This window comes from Haemaphysalis longicornis, unplaced genomic scaffold (assembly GCF_048455015.1).
Source record: "Haemaphysalis longicornis isolate Haplotype H1 unplaced genomic scaffold, Haemaphysalis longicornis Haplotype H1 scaffold_1, whole genome shotgun sequence".
Lineage (NCBI taxonomy): Eukaryota > Metazoa > Arthropoda > Arachnida > Ixodida > Ixodidae > Haemaphysalis > Haemaphysalis longicornis.
In genome coordinates, this window is record NW_027526203.1 from 172,826,829 (window position 1) to 172,854,559 (window position 27,731).

Here is a 27,731-nt window from a genome sequence, read left to right on the forward strand (position 1 = left end):
GTCGGCCTTTAACTACCCTACACCGACGCCACGTTCGAGGTACTTCAAGTAATAACGAACGTGTGCCAACTACAGAAGTAAAACAAAACAAGCTCAGGCCCCTCATAGTTTTTACATTAATACGACTCCGAAATATCTCGGGCCCCTCGCAACTCTGTAGCACGTGCTTCAAGAGTGCTAAGAGTGGTATACGACGGGTGTGCCGCCATTTTCTACATCGGCTAAGCGCTGTCGACCACGCAACTATGCCAATAAAGCCGGAGCACAGAAGGTGATGCATGCGGCTAGGAGAGTGAAACGCCGGTAGCTTGCTGCTACTGCACAGGTGTCGTTACTCAACTAGCACCGCGTCAAATGGGCTGATGTCACGAGGCTGAGGCGACTAGCCAACCCAAATGGAGGCTACGCGATCACGTGTGTTCTGTGCTGCTCCCATGCATATATCTGTCAAAAATACAGATCCGTTGCTTCTCGGCACAGATTCCGAGTGGCCTGCGATCTGGTAACCAATGAAAACAAAAAAGTGAAAGTTAAGAAAGAAACAACGCGATGTAGCACTACAACAAGTGTTTGAAAATTAGCGCCCAGAGAAGCCACCACGCTTTCGCATTTAAGCCGCGTAAGAAGAATTGGGTTGTCGCGAAGAATTTTTTTGTTTCTTATTGGGCTCACAGGATCGCAGGGGAACACTTAAAGGGACACTGAAGTGAATTTGTCAAGCTCCCGGTTTTGCTTGCACTGCGTAGACTGGCTCAAATTACCCCTGTTTTCATCGTTTATCCGGTTGATAAGTCGTTAATTATTTTATAAAGCGGGAAAGAAGAAAAACTACCATGCGCGGTCTGTGGCGGCCGCATCAACTAAAGCTGTGACGTCGCGAGGAGATGGCACCGTGATTGGACGGTGTCCGAGGTTAGCATTCAAACCAGTTTCGGTTTCGGTTATGTAAAACAACATGTTTCACATCCGACGGCATCGTGGGATGGGTCTTCTCGATATCTCAGTAATCGCCGTACCGCCATTCTGCTATATTGTCGGCTGTAAAATGCCTGAGATAAGCCTCCCAGGACGGCTTGGAATCGTAGAAATGACTAGCCGAGGCCTACGCAGTGGATGACGCCCTCCGCGTCACCGCTGACGCTCAAATGCCATGCGCTTTTCCCTCATATTCGGAGCTTGCCTCACTCATGCCTGTATCGTAAAAAGCGTGTTCGCACCAGGCCAAGGGTGGGCTGATTCAGGCCTGTGCCCACTGCCCGCAAGCAGCAGCACGCTAACGAAAACTCGCTAGAGCGTCAGTGGCAGTCTGCGCGCGTTCTGCAAACTCACTCGTGGAACAGTGAACGTTACGGCCCAAAAATGGTGAACTCAGTTTGGAAAACATCGGCCGAAAACGAAAAAATCAACTGGCAAAAAAAAAAATGAAGGATCCTCGGGGATTCGAACTTGCGACTTCCAAAACGATAACCTAACCCCTTAGGCTACTCGGCCACAAGCCAGCTCTCGTGAGATTGGATATATAAGGTATATAATGTATAACCAGTTTACACTTTTATTTATTGATTTGATTGATTGTAGGGTTTAACGCGCCGATGCGACGCAGGTGATGAGGCGCGCCGTAGTGGAGGGCTCCGGATTAATTTTGACCACCTGGGGATCTTTAACGTGCGCCGAAATCTCGCACACACGGGCGTTTTTGCTTTTAGCCTCCATCAGAAAAGCGGCCGCCCACTTTTATTTAGCCTTATTATTTGAAGTACTTTAGGTGACTATTTGTCGTATAGCGCCCGTGCAGTAAGCGTCCCCCCCAACTTCGACAATATCTCACGTCTAGCAATTGCATTTCTTTGACGGAAAAGCATTCGCAGATGTGCAGTCGTGCTGCTGACCGCTGTGCTTGTTCACCCCGCGCAAAAATGTGCTTCCTGCTCTCTAGTTTTGCGCTGTACAGTAAAAGTTTCAGTTGATTTTATTTTCTTAGTACCAATATTGACTTCGTCGACTCTTCTCCCGCCTTCAAGTGGCCTTAGATTTTCCTACTAGCGTAAAGTCAGCGAAGCGTCGCATGTGCCCTTGTGCAGCGCTTGTGTGAGGCGACCTTGAGTCGACTTGGAGCTAGATACAGTGTACAAACTAACAAAATAAAGAAAGGCACATTCTTTCATTCACAAACGTGTGGTGGCTTAGTTTCAATTGAGCGAGCCAATTGCGACGACCCGTCGGCGGCCGGCGGTCTAAACGCTGTGCCGACTGACTCGATCGGAAGGTCGGCGAACCCTGCAGTAGCGCAGCCAATTGCCAGCTCGTCTCCTCGTGACGTCACACGAAAACGCCACAAAAAATGTTCGAGGGTGCAGAGAGGAGGACAGCATTTTTGAATTGCTTTTTCTACTACATAAATTCGCGTAAACGCGCTCAGAGTGGTCGAAACATGGCCTATGGACTCCGGACTACAATTTGCGCTAGTAATCCCGCAGTGTTTGCAAATTACTTCAGTGTCCCTTTAAAGCATCCTCTCAATTCAACCAGGGTTTCGACCACAGTTGGCTGCGAAACTCGCTGTGGGCCTGCATATAAAACCTTTTTATGGCTCCCTTCTGTGCAGCTGCTGCCACTGTTCAATGGCCCATCGAAGCTTAAAATCGTTAAACTTCAGCTCAATATATCTTTTTCTGAATGTGGAGGTCTTTATTTCGTCCTATTAGTTTTTTATAGAAAAATAAAAGAAAAGCCATATCCTTCATTGCAAGGTTTTTTTTTTTTTTTACACAAAAGATTTTTTTACGGTACATTAGCGGTCATTTTTCATTCGGCGCTACGTATACATGTATCGGTAGGCAGCGCACCTGCACGGCTCGTTGGTTTTCCAGTTCGTAAACGCGAAATCACCAGCGAACCGCGCCCTGGCTCGGTGCAAGAATCAATGTCTGTTGGGATTGAACGCGGACGACGAGTGGCGCAGAATCTCCGGAGGACGTCGTTAGGTTCACAATAACCCCGCTGAAACAAAATCGCTTCGCGACAAAAACCAAAAGAAAGCATGAAACCGGAGAGGAGGCGCTACAGTCTCCAGATAGTGACTTTTTAAGAACATCACGCGTTTTTTTTTTGTTGTTGTTAATAATAGTGGTAGGCAGGAACTAAAACCGTCGAGTGGTGTCCGTTAAAAGCCTTTTTATTGGCATTTTTTTTTTGCGAAAAATTATACCCTGGGCGGAGTGCATAATTAAAGGTAGCTTGCTCCGAACTGAAATTATTCCTTTTGCATATTTCACTTATCGACAGTGCTACACCAGCCAACACTAAGCCGTCTATAGTTCTCTGAAAACCATTCATTAACGGTGCACGGGGAACGACGCTTTTAAGCCAGCTGCATGTTTCGAACCTTAGAGAAGATTCGGGTCATATTAGGATTACCCCGTTTAAACCTATCTGCCACACACACAACAGCGTTGAAACGACGCTCAAAACACGGGGCGCAGTGCTTATCTGCATAGTTTGAGAGCGATTATGTTGAGTGGGAGTCACGCGTCTCGACCGGCAAAGAAGAAGGAAATGGGAAACAAGGCCAGGTTAACAAAAGACATTTATGACACTGCAAAGCTCGAAGCAAACAAAACCAGTTAATAAAACCATACACGAGACAAAGCTATCGAACTGTCGACGATGAAATATACACAATGTCCTAAGACACTTCTCCCTAACAGCCACAACTATATCCCGGAACGCTGCACCAGGTGAGGCTTACATATTTCGGGGGTGTTGACTTGTGGATCTGGTGGTTGACGTAGGCAGCCACGACGAGCTGGTACCCGCGTGCCGTCGTCGCGATGTTGGGTGGCTAGCGTGGAGAGGCTGGTACTCCAGAGGACCTTGCCGTTATCGGGACCGTCGTAGCACAGGACGATACGATGCTGACCGCAGACACGCGCCCGTCGCCGCTGGAGCCGCCAATACGTGGGTTGGCAGACCGTCGGGAGACCGGAGCCGAAGCGTCGTCGGCCCGCTCCCGCCCAGGCTTGTATGGCGACGTCGGTGCCTTGGGTCTAGGTCACCCCAGGCTTCGCTCTTCGGGAGCCCAGTGTCTTCCTCCGCCCCTGCTTCGATGTTGTTGTTGTTGTTGTTGTTCCTTCGCAAAATGGCGCATACCCAATCAGGGGATCGGCCAAACATCAGTTGCTAATTCGAATGAGATTGCTGCCTAGGTGGATGATGCAAGGAAAGTTAGAAAATTTTGGAAGCTTTTTTCTTCTTGTTTTTGAGGAATCGAGAATGGAAATTAGTCAAAATTGAAACAAAATAAATAGAGAAAGAAAGAAAGAAAGACGAAGAAGAAGACGAAGAAGAAGAAGAAGAAGAAGAAGAAGAAGAAGAAGAAGGAGGAGGAGGAGGAGGAGGAGGAGGAGGAGGAGGAGGAGGAGGAGGAGGAGGAGAATAATAATTATTAAAAAAAAAAAACAGCAATGTAAACGTTTGGAGGGCTCTGGTGAGGTTCCAGAATAAGATACGAATTAGGTTGTGAATCTTTTGGAATTTTCTATGAAGCGCAGAAGAGCAGAGCAAACATCCCGGCGGCCATATCCAGTTTCTGAAGCCCCAAATGATAAAAGAACCGGCACTGATAATGCCAACCCCAGGCGATGAAGCGGCACCTCAAGGAGCTGACGTCTGAGGCTTGAAAATCGTCGACAGGACAAAAGGAAGTGGTCCACAGACTCTTCTTCATTACAGTAACTGCACATGGCAGACTGCGCCAGACGAGACCTGTGGAGGTATCTGTTCAACTGGGGCACACGACATCTCTCTCCCTCCTCCTTCTCTTCCTCGATCTTCTTCGGCGTTGTTGCGGGGATTGTCCTTTACTCATGACAGTGGGGCCTCGTTTTGGACCTGCGCTACTACCGCCTCCGCCTCCAATTTTGCGGCGCAAAGGTGAGGGACTCAGAGCGCCCCAGGCATTGGCAGCGACAGCAGCGGATATTGATCTCCGATATTGATCTCCGATATCAGCGTGCGCTTACCGACCGAGCATTTGAGTCCTCGCCGTAGCGAGCCCCCCGATAGCTGGTTTGCAGTTCAGCACCACTCAAAGCACACCCGCGCACAAACGTGCCCGAACAACAGAGACGCGCCCAAATCTGTTGGATGGAAGCATGATTTTTTAACTACGTGAGGTGCCCGCGCGCTCGGTGGGCCGCTATCGATTTGCTGCGCGGATAGGACTTGCGTGCCTCGCTACTGTTTATAATACCTTGATTCCTGGACTTGTTTCCAGGACATCAAGGGAAATTTTTGTTGACGTTTCTACTACGCTTACTACCACCACTGACGCTGCTTCGACCGTTTTACACTGCGCCCGAAGCGCAGACGTTGACAGCGAAAGGCAACCACGGCCGCTCGATAAACAACCAACGACGCGCGCTCGGACGGGCACCATCGACAGCTGTAAGGTTGAGAAGCGCTACATAAAAGGTGATGCGTTGGCAGCGTTATAATATTGGCAGCTGATAGCACAAGCCGTTGAGACATATTCGGAAGTTTTGAGGTTTCTAAGGGTTTGACATGCTGTTCTTAACACTTAGGTGATATTTTTATGTTTATCAATGCAACTGCCGGTCCCCAATTTCCCCCTCTCCGTCTGCCTGGGCGGCCCCTTTTTTAAGCGCTCCATTTTCCTACGATTTCAAGACGATTGCTGTGTAAGTAACATTCCTGGGATCGATGTTCGTAAAAACTCCAGCGCCATTAACGACAGTTGTGGAAGTTACACGTCTGCGGAACAATTGTTTCAAATTTGTTCTACATATGAAATGTTTTAGAATGTTGTCTGTAAACACGTTTAGGCCTTTGATTAGTACACCACGGAATACCCGAGTAGAATGTTGCTAGCTCCTTCTAATTGTATTCTCTCTTCCTCGGTGTTCTTCGCAACTCATCCCATCTTTCCTAACCTGTCATCCTTCCCAGAGCGTGAGGCTGCCATCACTAGCCAAGCTCCCCTCGTGCAAGAGGCCCTCGCCCAGTTGGCTGACGACCCAGAGATCCCGAAGAATCGGGAGCCCCGCTGTGTAGATGACGGAGTGAATAACTCAGTGGTACAATCACCACAACTTTTCGGCAAAACAAAATTTTAACAGCAGAGCTGATTAGGCCAACACAAATCCGTCCTACGGAGACAGAAATCCCCAAGCGCACGTAAGCGCGTGCCTCGCAACGACCGCCCGGCGTCCCCGGCACGAGGCTCCGGGCACGGCCTTGGCGCAGCTGTAGCTTTAGCAGAAAAAAAACACAATAATAACAATACCAAGCGCACGTCAGCGTGCGCCTCGCGGCGACCGCCCGGCGTCGTCCAGACTTGTGCGTGGAATTACGCCACATGAGGAGCTCCCGCCTTCGTCGTCGTCGTCGTCGTGTAGCGACCGGCGCACCACGAGTCCGCCGGGTCGAAGACGTTGACGACGAATCTGTCAAGCCATCCGTTCCCAACCCACGAGTGGAGACGGCCACCGGACCAGCTGACGAAGAATTGGAAGTGTACCGAGGCGAGGTTGCGCTACAAGGGTAATTTTCCAAGGCGTCTGCGCCGTCGGAAGACGACGACGAAAGGGATGACGACGATTGCTACTGAAAAGCACTGTACATACTTTAATGTTCTTTGCTTTACAGCGCCGTTCGAAACGGCTTTGCACTGCTGGCGTCCCGCTGCTCCCTCTACCCTTGGATCCGCTGTCAGTGTGGAGAAGCAAAGTCGACCCCCAGCTCTGCTGTAGCCTGTTTGTCACAGCCTCCTCACACCTCTAGTGAAAGCTGCGCCAATTTTTAAATGCAGAGCATTTCTTTAACTCACGATGTCACCCGTTCTTGGCGTCCGTAGTTGTCCGCATCGCTCGCAGGTGCGCCCTGTCGGCGCGATCGTGGCGTGATAAAGGCGGTTGTCGGCGAGGCTGGAACGCGCTCATCGCCGCGCTATCTCGCCAGCCCCGCTCATCCTCGCCTACTCTCCGCTCGCATCGCGCGCTCTCTCCGCGGTCGGTTCGCGCCCAACAGGTGGGGGCGCGCGCGTCGCGGGATCAACAACATCTGTGGCGTGATCGTGACGGCAGCATCGCGCGCGCGTGGCGCGATCGTGGCGTGATAAAGGCGGCTGTCGGCGAGGCTGGAACGCACTCATCGCCGCGCTCTCTCGTCAGCAGTTGCCACTAGTGCAACAACATTAACGTAACGCAAACTACTTAACGTCGTGCGCCCCCGGAAATTCTCTGCATTTGATCGTGCCCCTCGCGAGGGGGATGTTTCTTCCATAAGGAAAACGGCTACCGCTGGCGGGAATCGAACCCGCGTCCTCGGGCACAGCATTTCTTCCACCCGTCGTCTTGTCATCATTCACTCAGTTAGGACGGTGACGCTGCTGAGCCCAGAAACGGCCGCCAAAGGGCTGCGCCCTAAAATAACAGCTTCTTTACTACTACTACTACTACTACAACTTCCTAGTCTGGGAATTGAATCGTTTCTGTGCTTGAGAGACGTGACGCTAATATCCGCTTTTGGGCAGCTTTCTTCCCTTCGTAGCAATAAACTCATTCTCTGTGGATTTTTTTTCTTTAAATCACAGCAAAAGCAAAGCAAAGACAACAATAAGCATCTGCTGCGACGAGCAAATCACGCATTGCCGCCCTGTGTTGGCGATAACTATAGCTTTCGGGGTGCTACCAGGCACGACTGAAAGAGTAAAAGTTTCCACCGGCAATACTGCAAGGGTTCCCTTAAATCCAACTGGCTGTGAGGCTTCCTGACTTCTCTCCCCTCTTCACCCTCCCCCCGTAGGGCACAAGTGAAAGAACATTCCATCTTATGGTGTCCTCTTTCATTTGAGTTAAACTGTCGTCAATTTTTTTGTGAAACGTATACCAGTATGACAGGAGGAAGCAAGCGACGTACTTCATGATCCTGAAGCCCCCCCCCACCTCGAAAAAAATTACACCACCTTCCCGCGAGGGAACCCTGTGATGCAAGGCATCGCGGAGGTTCCGAAACGTTCACGAGATTGGGTATCCAAATAATGGAAAATGACGGAACTCCGGGCGGCGCAGCGGGACTCAACCGAAGCAGCAACTGAGGGAGCGGCGCGCGGACCGGGTTTATTATATAGAGCAGATGGAGTGGAGAGGAGGAAATGAGAGACGACACGCGCATGCGCACTTACCGCGCTTACCGCGCAGCTGCGGTGATGAGTAGCGCGCGCGCTATCGCACAGCTGGTGGGGAGAGGGGGAGAGGTGCGGACGGACGACGGACGGACGACGGACGACAGAGCCGAGAGCAAGAGATGCTTTGCATCTAAAACAAAATTCCCAGGACATAGGAAGGGCACAACTGTACCTTAATCAGGGACTTAAAAAACACCAACAATGTGTGGTGAAGAAAAATGCTTCTACAGGTAGTCGCATACAACTTCATGTTAGCTTGGTACATATGTGACATATCTCCGCGTACTACATTTGATGAAATCAGTGACGAACCAGTGGAAGAAACGTATGCAGGTGAGCTACATGTTTCAGAGCAATGCCGCATGCATAGGAAGCGCATCGGAACCCATAAAAAAAGAATGCGCCCTATGCAGTCGCACAGGAGGCTCACACAGCTTTGGAGCACACTTGAATGTCGCATAACACTGGCGCAGTTTTGTGAAGTGTTTCTTGTAACCCGTATTATATCGCTTTGTATCGTATTGCATCTCTCGCACCTTAGCAAGCCGAGTTAATCGCTCCGCGGTACAATGTCCTATTCAGTGGCTGTTACGAATCGATGGTGTGTGCGCGCGGGGCGCGAGCTTCGATGTCCACAGCAGGATGGCGCACCAAGATGCTTTCCCACATAGCATGAATGCTGGAAGGGGGGGACCACTAGCTTCATGTGCCTCCAAAAATATGGCTTGGCCAGAACCCCTAAAACAGCCGTTGACAGCCGCGGCGGCTGACTCAATGCCACCTGCCCTCCACGAGCCCCTCCTTTCCTTCCCTCTTACCGGCTACAGTATACACGGGCTTCTTCGAACGCCTCACGAGACAGGTGGGGGCGCTCTTTTATGTGTACTTTTTTCGTGTCGTCGGGAAAGCGCTGGAAAGGCTTTTGTTTCGTTGGCATTTCTGTGTATAAATTCCACCCTTTCAGCGGCTTGAGTCAGTCGGCATTGGCGGCTGGACTGAGAGCGTTGCCCTCCCCGTCGACTGCCATGCTGTTCTTGTATCGTGGCTGTTCCTCTCTCGCCATGCAGTAAACCAGCTAAGTTTTGCTCTCGGCTATTTGTCGTCAACAACAAGACAGCTCTCCTGCTCGCCACTCGTTCACCACGCTACCACTACATGACGGAGCCAACGGAGCTTGGTACGGGTATGCGTTCGCCAATGCAACAGGGCCGTACTGCGTACATCGCCTTGTCAGATGACGAACGCATCCGGAACGGGACAGTTACAACGATTGCCTGGGTACCGCCCATCGTGAGTTGAAAGGCTCGTTTACAGTCCTTTCAACGCAGATGAAAAGCTCGTTTACAGTCCAAAGCCTTCGTCCCGCATACAAGGGTTGGTTGAGCTTAGTTTATAGGAGGGTGAAACCTACGAACGACAGCGGAAGTTGGCTCGGCGCCTCATCACCACAACCGGCGGTTCCTCCACGTTGGGCAAAGAGTGCGTTACTGGCTTTTTCGAGAGTTACACCAGTCGTTTCTGTGATTTTTCTCGACCGAATCTGCTTGTAAGCTACTGCAGCAACGACAAACAAACTAATTAAGAAAAACCAGACGATGTTACGCGTTAAACGCGATCTCGTTTCAAATGCCCGCTCACGCGTTGACCTTCGGGTCCGTCCCTTCGGCAGAATGATGCACTACAAGAGCTATTGCCATTCTTAACTTGTACCCGAGTATAGCTGCACCCGCTGATAATCCGGTCTCGTTGTGTGGCGACCAGCACCTCTCTCTCTCTCTCTCTCTCTCTCTCTCTCTCTCTCTCTCTCTCTCTCTCTCTCTCTCTCTCTCTCTCTCTCTCTCTCTCTCTCTCTCTCTCTCTCTCTCTCTGTCTCTCTGTCTCTCTCGCTCTCGCTCTCTCTGGATAATGTGCAAAACGTTCGGCTCAGCACGTTGCGCTGATTACCCTGCACATCGCACCGTAGAATACTCTTCGCTCGAGAAGCACAATCTCTGCAACTACTCCGCCATAGCTCTGAGGACTTCTCGAACCGGCACATGGCGAAAGAAAAGCCAAACTAGTGCTGGGAGAATGGCGCACTCTTCGGGCGTGCACGACTCGGTTACGACCATCGATGCCGCCAAACGTCGCTAGTGCGGCTATTACCGTAAAAGAGCAGCGCAGGTTTCGATAATGGCACGGGAATACATAAGCTAACCACTCCGTGCGCACAAAAAAGAAAATTATTTTCTATACAAACAAAGTTATGTAGTTTTTAAAGGCACAGTGTCGTTTTTAATTACAGGGCCATATATGATATTATGCGCTCGCTTTAGTGTCGCGTGTGGCCTGAGGTAAGCCGAATGGTAATCCTGTCCTTAAAACCATAATGGCATGGCGACGTGTAATTCCCATTCCTCGGCGGAATAAGAAATCTTCCAAGGGAGGTCCCGCGCTGGCCACTACGCAAACCTCGAGGAAAATTCCTTGGCTTAAGCTCCTCAAAGGCAGCGAAACGAGGCAACCTCGAGACGCTGGCGCCGCGCCAGCTTAATTTGGCGCCCGTGAAGGATGCCGCACTAGGACAACGAGACAACGCTTAATGTGTTCCCTGCTGCCTAGACGACCGGGCTGTCTGCAGATTGATGACAAAGGAACTTAGCGTTGACGCTAATTCGGCTTAGGGATAACAGAGGCACCGGCTGCCTCCTTGAACGCTTTACAGGGGGAGTGGGGTGCGCCGTAATGACGACGTTCCCAATGTTCTTTCAACGTTGATCTTGAAGATTTGGCGCGCGAAGAGCAGCGTCTTGCGCAATTTTTCATGACGTTGGTAAAATTCTAGCTAGCTGTTTGCACAAAAAATTTAGAGTGGCTCTTATCTAACCGGCAGGTTTAGAACCTACAATATCGTTGACTGCAAGGAGGAACAAGTGCTGTATGGTAGAACAACTAAATTCCGGCGTGCGACCAATTCAGGGAGTATGGGTACTAAGTGTTGCGTATTTTACGTTCAAGGGTGTTCTCGCACACATTTTGCATTTATTTGCCCATGCACATCTCCGGCGTGCAACGCTTTTTACCCACCACTACCAACGAGGGCAGTGGTGGTGGTAAACCGATGGCTAAGTTGCACATGCGTGTATAACATGAAAATGGCTGACTGCAGAGGTGAAATTGTTCTCCTCACGAATATCATGTGCGTGCGTTTTCTTTGTATTCTTTAATTCCATTTAGTGTCATTAAACGCAGTCGCCTTCACTTGACGCAACTCATTCCCTAAATTAAGCCTTGGTTGTAGATGGGAGTGCACCTAGCTGTTCTCCCCACAGGCTGTTCTCCCAGAGGATTTTTGGCACCCTCCTGCTGTGGGCGGGCAACAACTTCGCTGTGTTTTTGATCCCAGAAGCCATATAATGCTTTCACCTTAATAATTATGTCATTTCCTCGGTTCGCTCCTGTGCACATCTGTCTTCTCCTAGCACTTGGGGTGTATGCGGCAGAGCATCCTTTACAGGGGCTTGTCATACCCCACAACTTTGTTGTATTCCAAATATCTGACCCTAGGTAGCGCCTTCAACAGCCTTTCTTCCACAACAAATTATACTGCTCTCAATGCGAACTTTGATAACTACGAAACACTGTGCTTCGTGACGTGAGCCATCAACTTCTGCCGAGTCAAAACAGCAGACTAAGCATGTTACGTCTATTCAATGTAGGTGGTGCGACTGACTAGAAACCAGAGCTTCGGGCCGAGCTATTTAATCATCAAATCATCAACATTATCCTGCTTAGTTTATTTATGTTCGACTAACAAAAGATTCTTCCATAAACTCCCCGCCGCTTCTATACTACACAGTTCGAATCTATTCTTTCTCTCCAAATTTTCTTATTTCCCTCCATCGAATTGACTGTGTCACCCAATTTTAGTCCCGTTTCCCGGAAACAACTATGTTACCCTAATGGTCCACTAGTTGCCAGTTTTCGCATTTAGTGCCCGGCTCGAGTCCAATTCTTTCTCCTAAATTGAGTTGGGATATGCCTGCATCTTCCACCATAGTTCGCTCCCAAATACTAGGAAGGGCTGGGAAAACGCAAGGGCTTGGATTCGCTTCTTTCCACAGACAAAACACCTCTCACTGGTAACTTGGGCCAGAGTGTGACGCTTCTCGCCGTACCGAACACTCGACGCTTCTAAGAGCACGATGGATAGATTGCCCTGTTAGAGAGTGGCTCCGAAAAATATGAACTTGCGCGAGCGACGGAACCCCTGCTGATTAAACGACAAGAATCGCCGCCCGGTTTTTATGAACGAACCGAGACAGGCAGGGACGTGCTGTAGATAGTTCGGTGACTGCGAAGTGAGTAATCTACGAGTGAGGAAAGTTACTGCCGAATATTTTGGGTTCATCTGTGACCCCACAAGCTAAGAAACGTGAGTTATGACAGCGAATGACCTCTGCATGCAACCACCACGTCTTGGCGTCTTATACACTGAACGAAATCACAATACGTACGGGAAATCCTGTATATTTTTCTGCTTTCCGTAAATAATCCGGGCTTATAAAGTCAGTAAACTAATTTTCTTCTCCCCCAGTTCATTCCAGAGGCCTGGTGGGGCGCTCGTCCCCGCACTATTTTCATCTTGCGTCGTCAGGTTAACCGAACCAGATAATCGCTAGAACACGCGGCAGTGGTAATAGCGTGCGATGCGGACGCGCACCTCGACGATTCGCAAAGAAAAGTTTCCAGTACAAAATCACGACGAAGAAAATGCAGCCAGTATACTCGTGTACTCCATCCAACTCCTCTCACATTTGCCAAACCATTAGCCATTTCTTGCACCGAGGTTCATTCGGGTGGGCAGGTTGATTACTTATCTGCTGCCAATGTTTCGACCTGTCCTTTATCTCCAGCACGTGTGGATGTCCAAGCACGACGACGACCACGTGTTCCCAAGTACGTCAGAAAACTCAAGTGATTAGTGCCCATAAACTGAAAACCCGCAGATGATGGCCCAAGCTAGACCTAATGAGGATACGACCAGAGCAGAACCATTGGTTATCGGTGGCCATGCTCCATTGCAGCGCTTTTATGTTTTTTCTTCTTTTTTTTTCCTTTCGCCGGTTGGAGATACGATGCTAAGTTCCATCACTGCAAAAGGTGTCAGTGAATACCACAGGAATGGGAAAACGGTTTCGCCATAACGTCATATTGGCCCCGGGAAACACGGTCCCCAAGAATGTCTTTAAGGTAGCGTTGATTATAGATATGTTTCGAACCTTCGCCGTGCAGTAGTTTCTGTGCGTTAGCGCACAGCTGCGCAAAACCATTTTTTTCCGCCGCGAATATGAATTCATCTAGTCCCATCATTCTTATTACTAAAGAAACAGTGCTCTTAATTTACACCACAAGCGACGAGTAGCTGCGGCGTCGCCTCACACAGAGCACGTTTACGCGGACGCAGCCTTTGAGGAAGTCACAGGTGAGGGAATAATTTTCCACCACGTGCTCCGCGCCGCTATCACGAAATCAGCCATTCTGGCCGCCCCAAAAGCAGACGTCTCCATAGAGCTAGAACTCCGTGCGATTGCGTGGGCCGTGGATTTCATTTCAACAAATACGACTGCAACATGTCTGGATGCCTAGCTGCACAGAGTGGGCTTCAAGCCTACAAACCTCGCCACACAGTATCATGACCAGCACATTTCGTCAAAAAGGCCTGTCGGAGTGCGGAAGCAAACGGTATCGCCGTCACTTGCATTGTCTTCCTAGTCATCAACGGATTGAGCACCATGAGAGAGCCAACGAGGCGGCGCACACACTCCTTTTCAACCGCATCGTCTCAGCCTTCGCCTCTCTCGACTCCGCCACACACAATACACGAAAGGGTAGGCGGGCTATCTAAGTGGGAAAGAAGCGCGCACCACCATCTCTGCTCCCCCCCCCCCCCCCCCCCCCCCCCCCTGCTTAAGGTGGAAGCGGCAGGTCCTGCTCTACAAGCTCCGCTTCAGCCTTTATCCTCATAGCGGATGCATGGAGGTGACCGCCGGCTCCTCCTCCTCCTTAATCAACGTTCCCACCGGTATACATAGGATCCGTTCACACGTCTACCCGCGGATCCGCTCAAATGCCTGTACCATGTCCTAGACACATGCCCGACCACGGTCCATCTCCTGTTCTCGGAATTGCCAGGTCCATGCTCCGCACCGGGAACGCCACCTTGAGATGTTGAAGGAGCCGTCCTACTAGACCTGAATCTAACCAATGCCAGGTTGATGGACTGAGAGAGGGACACCCTGCAGTCCGGCCTACCTTTTTTTTTTTAGGTGTCTGGCCTCCTAGAAGAGCCATGGTCCACTTTCCCTTTTTCCCGCGCTCTCCTTGTAAGCCAACGCGACTTTTATAATAAGTACATTTCACGACAACGACAATATTAACCACGATTAGTTTCTTTCGAAAGTCTCAAATCAGATTTAATTCGGGGTTGCCTTCGCAGGCGTCAGCACATCATAGGCCTTGTTGGATAAATGACACCACCTGGTATCAATGCTACAGAAAGGAAATAGTTACTGCTGCGTCGGCACAGTCGAGCCTGCTTTCATTTTTGCGTAGTTTTATTGGTTACGGTTTACATTAAAGTGGCTTTATTCTTACTCGCATGTGTTAATCTTTCGAGTAAGCATAAGTTGTATGTCATATTTTCTGTGGCTTCAGAAGTGACTTGGGTATGGCGCGACAAAGCACATATAAATGGATAATTACCAACAAGGCGAAGCAGCCAAATTACAATGCCCCGCTCATCATTTCACGCCCACACGTCATTTGGAATCTAAAACGTCGTGCTCACATTGCGTTATATCTCACCGAAGGTTATTACTTTACTCCAATCATACGCTGTTGCTAATTTTTTTCTAATTTTATAACTGCGTTAGCAATTTAAGGCTTATGTCGTCAAATGGGGGCTGGCGTCATTCTGGCGAGTCAGCGGGGAAGCGGCCCGAGAAGTGGGGAGAGCAGGGGAGAAGATTAGCATGCTTTATACACAGGTGAGTGACGTAGTGTAGAAGAGCCGATCAGCCGCGCGCAGAGAGGGGGTGACGTCAAACCCCGACGAGATGACGCCGACGGGTTGACGCCGACGCTGCCTCCGCGCCCGCTCAACGGAGCACGTTCGAACCAGTTGACCTGGAACGTTTGCAGGCGTCACCTCGTACGCGTTGATATGTCGTGTAAAATTGAGTGTGAAGAGACTGCAGGCCCGAGTAGGTGTCAGATGGAAGCGACGACGGCTGAATGTCGAGGCTGCTGAACAATGAAAGTGACAGCAGGAAGCCAATGCCGCTGCAAATATAGAAAGCCGAGGCTCGAACAACGCAAAGAACGGTTGTCAGGGTGCGCGAATTCGGCTCGCAAACGGAGTACGAGAAAAGTTGAGTTGTGGGATTTTGAAGGCAGAGCAAGGCGTGCTTGGTAGTCGCGGTGATCGTCAAGTTGGCGAGGCCGACGAATGCGATGGTAACTCATGCTTAACGATTCGCCAGCCTATCTTACATCGATTTGTTGGCTTCGTTCGTCGCGGTGATTGTTCGCTTGTATACGTGCTGCTAAAGCAGACCATACGGAGTTTTACAGTATACGCACAATTACACATCTGTTCTTCAGTTACTGCCTCGATAAAAGTATTCCAAAAATCCCTCCCATCGAAAAAGAAATCGTCATTGTATTCTTGTAGTGGTGTAAGCACACGAAAGGGATAGGGTTGTTTTAAAACCTTGATCTGCAATTAGGCATGGGTCCTTGCAAAAGTTCTGAAAATGGTCTTTTGTGGTCACTGAGAATGCTGAATTGCTGTATGTCCGTATGTAAAGCAGTAAAATACGTTCCAGAATTTGTCTCCAATTTAAATTCTGAAACCATGTGTCTTCGGTTGTCTGGGTATAACATAAGTGCTCTCAAATTACGGATACGTTTCTTTCTGCAATAAGTGGCAGTGAAGCTGCCTAAAGAAACCTCGAATATTTCGGAGAAGTAATCACCTAGAGGGGCGAGGCCCTGTTCGTGGGAGAAGCATAAGAGCCTCGTATTGTCGCCCAAGTGCTTAGAAATACGAATAGGAGGATATTCTAGTGGTTGCTCAAACAACAAAAGCACCAACGATGTTGTGAAGATTGTGAAAATCTGGTGCAGGCCGAGCCTCTCTGCTCTCACTTTTTTTTTTTTTCCTGCCTTGGTTATTTTTCGATGCGATGACAAATCACCACAATAAATTTTCGCGAAGCTCGACCAGCGCGGAAGCCACTGTTGTGGAACGGTTTCAGGTTACAACAGAAGATACGAAACTAGTATTATCATTTCTCCAGTTTCAAACATCGCTGTCGACCGCATGTAAAAGTGCACCTGAGAAACCGGTGAAATGCACTTGTTGCTGGAGGAGCTGCAGTGATATTGTTACTATTAACCGTATTCACACACGTGGAGGTGAATCAACATTATGACGTACGCCATTGTAGAACAATTTGTATCTAAAATTTACTCAGGAACTGTGATTTCGACTACATCTCATTATCGCTTCTCCATGTTTATTGGCATTCATTAATGAATATATTTCACTGAATGTTTCGTTTTCGCATTTTGTATTGACTTATTCCTAAATTAAAACATGCGATTTCAAGGCGTTTCCCGCGAAGGAAGCTTGATACACTTTCGGCATCATCGCAGGAAGCTTGCTGATAAAACCTATGGACCTGGCAGCATTTGGAACCTATGCGCGAGCTCTGATAACTAAAGATATTTTCCCGCAGCCAGCGCTCAAACAAAGTTATCTGAAAAAAATGTAAATGGTGACGATGGCTCAATTTGAACTCATGAGCAGCCAGACAGGCCACTGAGAAGAAACGACGACAGCAAACCGAAGGCACACTTGTGCGGAAGTCAGGGGGTGCGCCTGTCATTCGTATCACAGTGGGTGCAATGGCACTGTTCGAACACTGAGAGATCTCTTGTAGCGTACCTACATTACAAGCTGTTCCAGTTTCACATGTTAACTAGAGCCTTGACGGGTTGCCTGCTTCTTCTAAAATCGAAGACTTCGATCGGACAACCATCACGTTTCTGTCAACTCTCCAGAAGCCCCTACCGAATAACTACGCATTCGAATAGCAAAAGAAAAGAAAGATCACACTGTGATGTTTCTCCCCATTTAACGCATTTGTTATTTACGATGCCACGCAATCCCTACAATAAAACACTTTGAGAGGTCGCGATGCCAACGCAGAAGCTGGAACATCTTTCCTTCTTCCATTTCATCTGTACGTCGCGACGTCTTATACCATGCCACGGAAGGAGGTATTGACATAGGTGAGCCTGAAGTTCATGCAACCGGCTCTATGTACAGCTGTAAAGGCTATGATTCTTGTTCGGAGCTGCAGATCTCCGGGCAAGAGTCATTGCAGAGTGGCACGTCAAACAGAGGAGCCAAAAGGTAGGCGATATCAGCAACTCACCTTGATGCAGAAGAAAAGGGAGAAGGGAAATGTGAAGGATATGACCAGCAGCGAGATGAAGGTCAGAATGATCGAGCACACGTTGGTCCCATCCGACGACCGGGAGCCTGCGATCGAACCCAAGGAAAGTACAATGTGACAATGCATTCATTATACTCGAATCTTGGTGAATTAAAAAGGACCACAAGGAACACTATGTTGGAGAAGGAAGGGGTTATAAAATAAAAGAAAACAGGCAATCTTCTTTGTCGTCATGTAGAGAAAATAGCCGCCGCAGCCAGCAGTTAAATAATGGAACTTTTGTTCGACAGCAAGACGTTTCAATCTCTTAGTCCTCGTTGTGAACGTAGGTTGCTCTCTCAGAAAGCGGAAGAACACATGCCAGCAACTCATGCCAGTGTATTTGCTGACAGGGTGACTTCGTTGTCAACACGCATTACCCTACTCCTACATCACACTTAGTGACCACCATCAACTTAAGTGACAGCATTTCTCATGACTGAGGGGCTATAGAGTGCAACTTAGGGAGATGTCAGGAATGTGTTTCCTAGTCGCATTTCCGATACCAAGTACAGGTACCTGCAAAATACGGTCCACCCTGCAGACACCCTCACATTATTATTACAATTAATATCGGTATTGTTATTGTAGTCATTAGTTTTATTTTGTTGATGAGCTTACGGGTGGTAGTAATGACAGCAGCGCCCCTTATCACCTGGGTGAGAACTTCATGTGTTTGCAACTTGACGAGGACGTAGTTCTCACCATCATCAAGCGGCTGAAGCCTTCGCTGTCTTGTGGGCCTGATGGAATTCCTGCTGCTATTCTCAAGACGTGTGGAAATATATTTAGTTGTGGGTTAACTCGAATATTTAATGACTGTCTACGGTCTGACAAGTTTCCACGCTGTAGAAGAAATTACTCGTGCATTCGTTCTTTACAAGTCTGTGACAAAAACTGCCGTCGTTAACTCTATACGCCAGTGTGTCTCCTTTGTTCTGCCTCTAAAATCATTCAGTTAGCTCTCCCTTAGGCGTTCTCTTTCTCACTTAAACACGTCCTCAATTCCAATGGAAGTGTCTTTATTCGAGGTCGTTAACTTCAACGAACCCCTCATGCTTCATAGCGCAGGCTGTCCCTGCAGTCGTTGGTGGAAGCCAGCTTGGTGATTTCTACTACGACATGAGCCGGGCCTTTCATGCTGCCAACCACTTGTTGTTGCTTGCCAAGTTCATCCCGCCAGATATCGACACTTCTATTGTCGGTCTTGTACGTAGCCATCTCCAGGTGCAATACAGTCATGTCTCGTTATTATGGACGCATTCGTTCCCCAGAAAAATCGTCCGTAATGTGAGTCGTCCATAATAACGAACCAAGGTCAAACGCACAAATACTAAGGAATTCGTTTAAGGGAAGCTCGTTTTAGGAAGAATCGTATAAGGAAACATAGGAGAAAGCTCGGTTCGTTTACTCTTAACACCAGTCATTGCTTCCACCGAATTTACAAGAGAAGCCTTGCCTTTTATGCGCGGCGAATATTGGCACGAACTATTATCGTACTGTTATCTTTTCCTGAGCCTCATGACTTGCTCTTTCCGCCATATGCCGCACTGAGCAATCTTGTTTGGTGGGGAAAGGGTGCCACCCTGTCGTCACTACCCTGGAGTGTTGTTCGTGGATCACGAATGTTCTTGATCTAATTCTATGGTACTCGAATGAAGAGCGTTCCGAGATTGATTGATTGATTGATTGATTGTAGGGTTTGTCGCGCCGACGCAACGCAGGCGATGAGGCGCGCCGTAGTGGAGGACTCCGGATTAATTTTGACCACCTGGGGATCTTTAACGTGCGCCGAAATCTCGCACACACGGGTGTTTTTGCTTTTCGCCTCCATCAGAAAAGCGGCCGCCGCGGCCGGGAATCGAACCCGCGACCTCGTGCTCAGCAGCACAACGCCCTAGCCACTGAGCCACCGCGGCGGGTACGCGTTCCGAGATAAATGCATGCTTCGGCAACAACTAAATTCCCGGTAGGTGCTGGGGCCTCGGGGGTCACCGGTCATTTGTTCTATCTTTTGCTTTGTGGACCCGTGTCCATAACAACGAGACAAAAGTGCCTGTATTTACCCATTTCGTCCCCAGAATAGCCGTCCATTGTCCGGACTGCGGGTTTCTATATTACCGGGGCAGAATTGCATGACGAGAGACCGGTCGCGGAAAATGTCGTCCATATTGCGGGGTGTCCATATAAACGGGGTCCATATTAACGAGACATGACTGTAATGCTGTGTAGCTGTTAACGGGCAGACATCGTAACATCATTTAGGTACGGCACAGTTCTGGGCCCCTTCTTTTTTTCTATTTTAATTAATGACGTTGCGTCTCCGATTCATTTTTTTTTTCGTTTTTGCTGTATGCTGATGATATGAAATATTTGAAAAGTGCGCAATCTGGACTCTAAGCCTTTTCAGTCTGACATTATGTCATTTTATAATTGGTGCACCAAGACCAAGAACCATCCAATTTTGAACCCCTAAAAGGGGGCAGTTGTCTCTTAGCGTCGTAAAACGCAACAGTTGCAATATTCATATAGCAATGGAAACACAGCACTGCCAAGTGTGGCTGAAAATAGATACTTTCGAGCACCCTTTTATTTTTTCTGACTTTCTCGTCCTCCGCTACGCTGATTACCCGAAGCTCTTTTGTATATATGTGTGCTATTTGCAGATGTTCTGACCTTTCAATGTTCTCTTCCTTTATTGAAGTTGTATTCGGCTGTCTGCTTAACTTCTCGTAACGGATCAATTGTTTGGAATGGTACCTGCAAATATAACAGGGACCGTGTCAAAAGGGCTAAAAAGAAGTTCATTTCTATCTTTAAGCGCTTGTCCGTCGTGTGCAAGCAGACGCAATTGCAGCATGGGTTTGCTAAAATGGGTTCCTACTCTTGGGTGTCGACGAATGTGAGCTGATACGGCCTTTATTTATAAACATATTCATGGCGGTATCTTGTGTGACGACCTGGTTACACTTGCAAAAATCATCGTGCCAAAACATTCCGATCCTATTGGGCTTTCAGAATGGATGCTTTATGCAGCCGACGTGCTCCCACCAGCGGGATACAATGCCTCACGCCAGCATTCCAAGAAGTAAAGCAGTAACAAAAGGTTCAAGTAGATGGCTCGCGAGCAGTGGAACACAGCAGAATTAAATCTACTTGAGCAAACCTTCTCCTGTTTATTGTGGGAGGAGTGATAGCCTAGGGGAAGGGTATAAGAGGTGGGCGTAAAAACCGGAAAGGAGAACAGAGGTATGTACCCAGCAGGGACGTCAGAGGACTATTGTCTTTCGGAGACATTTTCAGCGAAGTGTACAGATACGCGGTCAATTGTTCCTTCCCTACAGTCCGCCGCACAGTTTGGCGAGAGCTGTACTGACCTGATGTACAGTTCCGGGAACAACCTGTTCCACGCGTTATTTCGCCTTCGCCGAACCGGCTGCAAGACCAATCATTGACCGAGATGACGGAATGCTCTGGATGAGGCGTATTTTAACTTTTTTCAGTGATAGCAGCTCTGCAAACAATCTTTACTGACACATCTTTAGTACGCCTCGTTTGTCTTTGAGCCCGCTGGATCTGCGTGATCAGCTCCCGCCCGGTGAGAACCCGTCGCTATTGGTAGGATTAGAAATGTCGTAATTGTATGCGTATCGGTACAACAAATGACACGGTTATTTATGAGCCCGTGTACACAATTTTCAGTGTTTACAGCCAAGCTGTTAGCTCCTAGGTGGTCGGGTTTTGTTGTGCCAACGGAGTACTGACAAAAAAATGAAACCCAGTTCCACCCACGTTGAAATATGCTGAAACAGCGGAACGTTAACGGGCGCTAGCCCGAGAACGGCGGCGTGGTCGGCGCGCAAATTTTACGATCTGCGCAAATGAATGGACATCCAATCGCCAGCGGCGAGAGGCTGCCTCCTCTCTCCCTCCCATAGCGGGAGAGAGAAACCCGCCCCTGCGAGACCACTGCGCCCTCTGTCGTTGGTTTGGGAACCGGTTTCTGCGAGGCCGCCGGCTGCGGGACCACTGCGCCCTGCGTGACGCACGACCTACAGCAGACGGACAAAAAGGCTCTACTTACAACAGCTGCGCTGCCAAAGACCTTCGGCGATTGAAGCACGCGCTATGGATCGCGCCACAGCCACTAGGGTATTGAGCGCACACAGAGTGTTCGTGTTTTAATTTGTCTCATGGAATCCTCGCCACTGAACGCGCTGCAGAAATTGGAAATTACCGAGGGTTAGCTTCTCTGTGGAGCCTTTTTGCGGACGCAAGCCGGGTGTGCCTCTAGTAGATGCGAACTGGGTGCGCGCACAGTGATGGGTAGGCCACGCCACGTTAGGACACCCGAGGTGCAGCGTGAATACGAGGAGCGGTGAACGTAAAAGAATTGACAATACGACCAGCGGTGGCGTGCGGCCTAAATTCATAAATTGCGTCCCCAAAAGGTTCAGTGCAAGCTCTAAGCCAAGAAGGACCCCAATGTTCTTGCTCAGGAAGTTCAGCGAAAAAAAAAAATCCGACCGGAATATCGCAGTCTACCACAGTGGCCACAAAGCGATTATCAGTACCATCACTGCCAACTGTTAAACATTTCATACCCCCGCCAGCACGTGTAGTGATGTTGCAACTGCTTCGCTCGACGCCACTTTGGCAGGGCCAGGATGGCGGGTCAATTTTTAAAGGAAAGCTTTCTACCTCTACCCTCCAAGGGTTCTTTCGCGACCGTTGGTGTCACCAGAAAACTCCAGCGAACAAATAAAAAAAAAGAATTTACTGGCACCGCCGGGAATCGAACCTGGAACTAACGACTAACAAAGCGAGAGCCCGTTGTCTTACCGATTTAGCTACGAGTTTTTTTTTTCTCTTTATTGCCTGTCTTCGGTATACACAATAAGAACAAAAAAAAAAGAATTACAAAGCGCGAAAAGACATCAGCACGTCACTTGCTAGTGCGCGCTTGTTAAAAAGGCCGAAGCCATGCCACACTTTCCAACACATTTAACCAGTCAGGTGGAGATGGTTGGGCTTTATACACTTCTAAGATCTCCCGCACACTCTGGCAGAACAACTCTCTGCTCGCTTTCACATCTACATCATTATGACGAACTGCCATTCGAGCTTTCCATATACTATGCAGGGCCAGCAACATCAAAAGATCATACGGGACGCCGCCATAGTTTTCAACGGCCAAGAATCTGATTCCATGGCTATCCAACGGGAAATCCTTTTTTAGTGTTCTCTGCAAAACGTCCCACAGGAACACCCCGTCCCAACAGTCAATGAATGCGTGCTCTACTGTTTCTGGCTTTTTACAAACCAAGCAGTCAGGCCCCCAGGGAACAAACAAACCTTTTTCAATCATCCAAGTTTTAACGGGTAATACTCCCACGTGTAATTTAAAGAAAAAAGACTTTACATAAGGCGGTACAGTCATTTTTTTCACACGCTGACACACATCTTGTCCTGGCCCTGCACTGTATAGGGATCGGTACAAAGGAGTCGGTAAAGTGGTGTCAAGAAGGTCTCTATACAGCTTTTTTCTGTGCACGGTAGCCAGATATTCGAAAGAAAACCGCGAGAATAAAAATCTTGCCGAAAGTACCACCTCACGTAGATAGCCATGAATGCCACCGTCACGAACACAAGAAGTAACAACAAATTCGGGTAAAACTCTACCTAGGCGCACTTGACACACGGTGCGCAAAAAAGGGTTTTGCACATCACGTAAAAAAAGAAAGCGGTTCACTACCTGGCGTAGAAAAAGGTGCGCCAGGAAAAGGCCCCCACAGCGCACTCGTCTAAACAGGTTGGTTCGGCTTGTGCGCTCCCAAGTGGAACACCAAATAAAGACAGCAAACACCCTGTGCAATCTTTGAACATTGGCACGCGAGCAATGCAGAACCTGCATCACGTACCAAAGTTTTGACACAAAGAATAGATTACACACAGTCGCTCGCGCGAACACGGACAACTGCTTACCCCCCCACTTATCCACTTAATCACGGATTTCGGTGGCTTGCCTGCGCCAGAAAGGATCACTGTCACGATAATTTTCTAGGGGGACACCTAAGTATTTCAACGGCGTGTCTACCCAGCTGATACCTGCGAATGTACGTGGCTTCCACAACCAGCTTCCGTGCCAGAAACCAATACACTTATCCCAATTGACGGAACTACCAGTGTAGAGGCAGAACCTTTTAAGAACACTTATACTTTCGTGGATGCTACTCGTGTCTTGGAAAAACAAAGCAATGTCGTCTGCATAAGCGAGCACACGAACTTCGCAGGACTGTAATGAAAACCCGCTGATTTTCTCATTTTTAAGGATGTTTACACAAAACGTTTCAATAAACATACAGAATAGCAGCGAGGACAGTGGGCACCCCTGTCGCACAGAACGGCTGACCTGAACTGGAGCACCTACCGACTTGTTGACCACCAAACTTGTACTACAGTCCCTATACGCCATGCGTACACCATCCGTAATCATTTTTCCTACGTTTGTGTGCTCAAGAATCATCAATAGCAGTTCGTGGGAGACCTTGTCGAACGCTTTTTCTAGGTCTATTTGTACCATTGCTACTCCTTGCTCAAGGCTGTCAGAGCATTCCAGGATGCTACGGGCCACGTGGGTATTGGTCGTAATAGAACGACCCTTAATGCCGCATGTTTGGTGTGGTCCGACTATTTCTTTCACCACTAATTGCAACCGAGTGGCTAAGACCTTCATTAATATCTTATAGTCGACATTTGAGAGACTAATTGGACGGTACGCTCTTACATTCCTCAGTTTAATGGCATCTTCAGTCTTTGGAATGAGAACTGTGTGAGATAGAGTAAAGGATGGTGGCAGTCTGTTGTTTTCGTACGCTTCGGCGTAAACTTCACATAACACTACGCTAAGTGTGTCTTTAAAGGCCTTGTAAAAACACGCACTTAGGCCATCTGGGCCTGGCGTTTTACCTGGGGTTAAATCATCAATGGCACTCAAAATTTCATTTATGGTGATTGGCATCTCAAGAATATCCTTCATGTCATCTTCTATTCTGGGCATTAAGTTCAAGAATTCGTCTCTGAAATTATCGGCGTCGACCTTATGAACAGAAAAAAGGGCTTCATAAAAATCCTTAAAAGCACCCTCTATCTGCGTACGGTCAGTCCTTAGCACTCCGTGATTTTCGATTTCGACTATATGATTCCTACAAGCGTAGCGCTTTTCTGATGTAAGTGCTCTCTTGGTGGGCGCTTCACCCAATAGCAACTTTTCCGCCCTTGCTCTCACCAGGGCACCGTGGTATTTATTCTGGTCTATAACTTCAAGCTCCGATTTAACCCTTTTAATCTCTTCCGTTTGGGACCCCGGCGACTGGGATTCTTCGTTAGTAAGCGATGCGAGGTTTTTACGTAGAAGTTGTTCTCTTTGTCTCTCACGATACTTCCGTGCACTTGATTTTTCTATCGCACTCAACTTTACTTCTTGTTTGAAAATTTCCCACCTAGAGGACCAGCTAGTTTTCCTATCTGGTAAACGCCGTATTTTTTCATTTATTTCAGTTGTAAATGCTTCCTCCTGCAATAGCTTACTATTCATTTTCCAAAGACTCCAATTAAACGTGTTTGCGCTTGGCTTGCGCCCACCAAGGGTAAAAGAAACCAGGCAGTGGTCGCTAAACGACACGGGTGACACACAATAATCACCGCACTCAGGTAATAGCTCGAGCGAAACATAAGCCCGATCCAAGCGGGCGTGGCTTGTGCCCTGGAAATGGGTGAAATGCACTTGTCTTACGCCAAGAAGCGCATCCCCGACATCTTCTAAACAATAGTCTGATGCTGCCTCAATCAACGCCAAGATGCTCGAGTCACGGAATGGCGTATCACTGGACTTGTCGCGCGCAGAGCATACACAGTTAAAGTCTCCTAGAAAAACAACTATACGTTGAGTGTCCAGTCGTGTACGGATATTTTCAAAAAAAACTTTCCTTTCGTTCGCTCGTGTCGGCGCATACACAACTACAACACGCCAATCGCGCGACAAAAACTTAAAATCGCAAACTATGAACCGCCCTGCAAGACAAGCCGTGACGGATTCAATTGCAACGCCCAAACTCTGTTTAATTAACAGCATACACCCCCCAGAAACGCCAACTGCGTGACTTACGCAAACATGGTGGTGCGCATTGAAAGTTTGCGCCATACGCTGCGTTTGCCCTTCTCCCTCAACTTTCGTTTCCTGAATCGCCACAATATCGAGTTCTTTATCGGCAACCAAGCGGTAAACTTGGTTTTGCCGACGCCTGTCAGCCAGACCACGAACGTTTAGCGTGGCGATACGAACAGGGGTGTTAAAATTTAGCATTTTGAGGCAGCGAAAAACTCAGGACGCGCGGGCGAATATGGCGCATTCAAAAACGGGGGAAACGCCTCGAGGGAACCTGTGCGCACGGGCGCCACACTGCAAACCGTCAAAGGCGTCATTAACACATCTCGTTGATTCTTCATATTGACGCGAACACTGGTAAACGTCAAACAAGCGTTCTCAATGAGCCAAAGAATGCGACAAAAACAAAAAAACGGTGGAGGGATACCCGGATGCACGCACACTGTCACGGCGGTTTGGCCGTGGCTGGCGTTCGCTCGTACGGCGTACTGTTTGGCTTTGGTTTGAGGGACGAACGACGAGTCACTAGCCCTTTAGGGGCCGGTTTACCGTCAGTAGCCGTGTCCTCCTTCGCCGCCTGGTTGTCTCGTTCGTGCCGGGGGCGTTTCGTCACCGAACCATCTTCACCGCGCACCTCATTAGCGTCGCTGTTACTGGCGGCGTCCCCGGCGTCTTCGGTGGCTCGCGTCGGCGTTTGTTGAGACAAGGTGGCCTCCGGTGCGACGCTGGCAGCTGAAACCGTTGCCGCAACCGGCGATGTAGTCTCCTCCTCACGAACAATTTCCTCGTCCCTGGATGGAGGAGCCGAACTCCCTGGCACTTCTGCTCCGGCCTCCTGCGTCGGTTGCCGTGGCGGCTCACTTCCCGCGGCCAACTCTTCGGCTTCCTCCGCGTCCATGACAAGCTCGGCCGAGCTGTCGTCTGGCACGGGTCCGGTTACGGCGGCGTACGTCCGCGTGCACTGTGCCGCCTCGTGGCCGAAGCGGCGACAGACACTGCAACGTGGCACCTTGCAGTCCCGGCGCATATGTCCCGTACTCTGGCAGCGCAGGCACTGCGGGGCTCTCCCGGGCACGACCACGAGCGCTGACTCGCCCGCCACTCGGAGCTGGTGCGGAAGGTCCTCGGCCCTCACGCCCGCCTTGAGCTTGAGGGTAACTGCTCGCGTAGTCGAGCCCTTGTCGTGGATGCCTTGAACTCTCCACCTCTCCCTGGTAACGTCGGTGACTCTGCCGTACGGGGAAAGGGCAACACGGACGTCTTCTTCGGTCACATTGTGTAGCAACCAATGCAACTTCAGCCGGAGGTCCTGGTTCCCACGCGAAGCCAGGGAAGACAGGTGGTGTGCTCACCAGGTACATCTACGGGTTTACCCCCTGCGTTCTCGCTGAATGCCACGTGAAAGCGTCACGCCACCACTCACGCCCGTCTAGCGGCCCTGTGCGCACCTTGCTCATGTGCTAAGAGTTACAAAAATTAAAGGAAGCTCAAACCAATGCATGGCATCTCACTTCTAGTACGCCAATGTGCTAAAGCCTGTGTCCTCCAGTGTTCACGTAAAAAATTACAGCTCCTTGTCGTCCGCCATCACGCCAAATCAAGGAATACATTCACATACTCCTTGATGGCCAGGCCATCACTCCAAGCCCCAGCATCAAGATCCTGGGCCTACATCTCGAGGCTAATACCAAGAGTGACGTCTCCTTGCATCGCCTCAAAAACAGCATTAATAAAATCATACTCATAATCAGGCGAGTTGCCACCAAGAAGCGAGGCCTAAAGGAATCCGGTACCTTTCGATTAATTGAAGATT

The 27,731-nt window shown here is 49.1% G+C and overlaps 1 protein-coding gene across 1 annotated transcript in view; it reads right to left on the reverse strand.

Annotated features, from left to right (window-relative positions):
- Positions 1-27,731, reverse strand: part of LOC144139413 (band 7 protein AGAP004871-like) — a 564,115-nt gene that overhangs the window by 239,463 nt on the left and 296,921 nt on the right. The window contains exon 3 of the mRNA XM_077671753.1: positions 17,692-17,798. Coding sequence (XP_077527879.1) covers positions 17,692-17,798 — 107 coding nt within the window. The remainder of the gene's footprint in view (positions 1-17,691; positions 17,799-27,731) is intronic.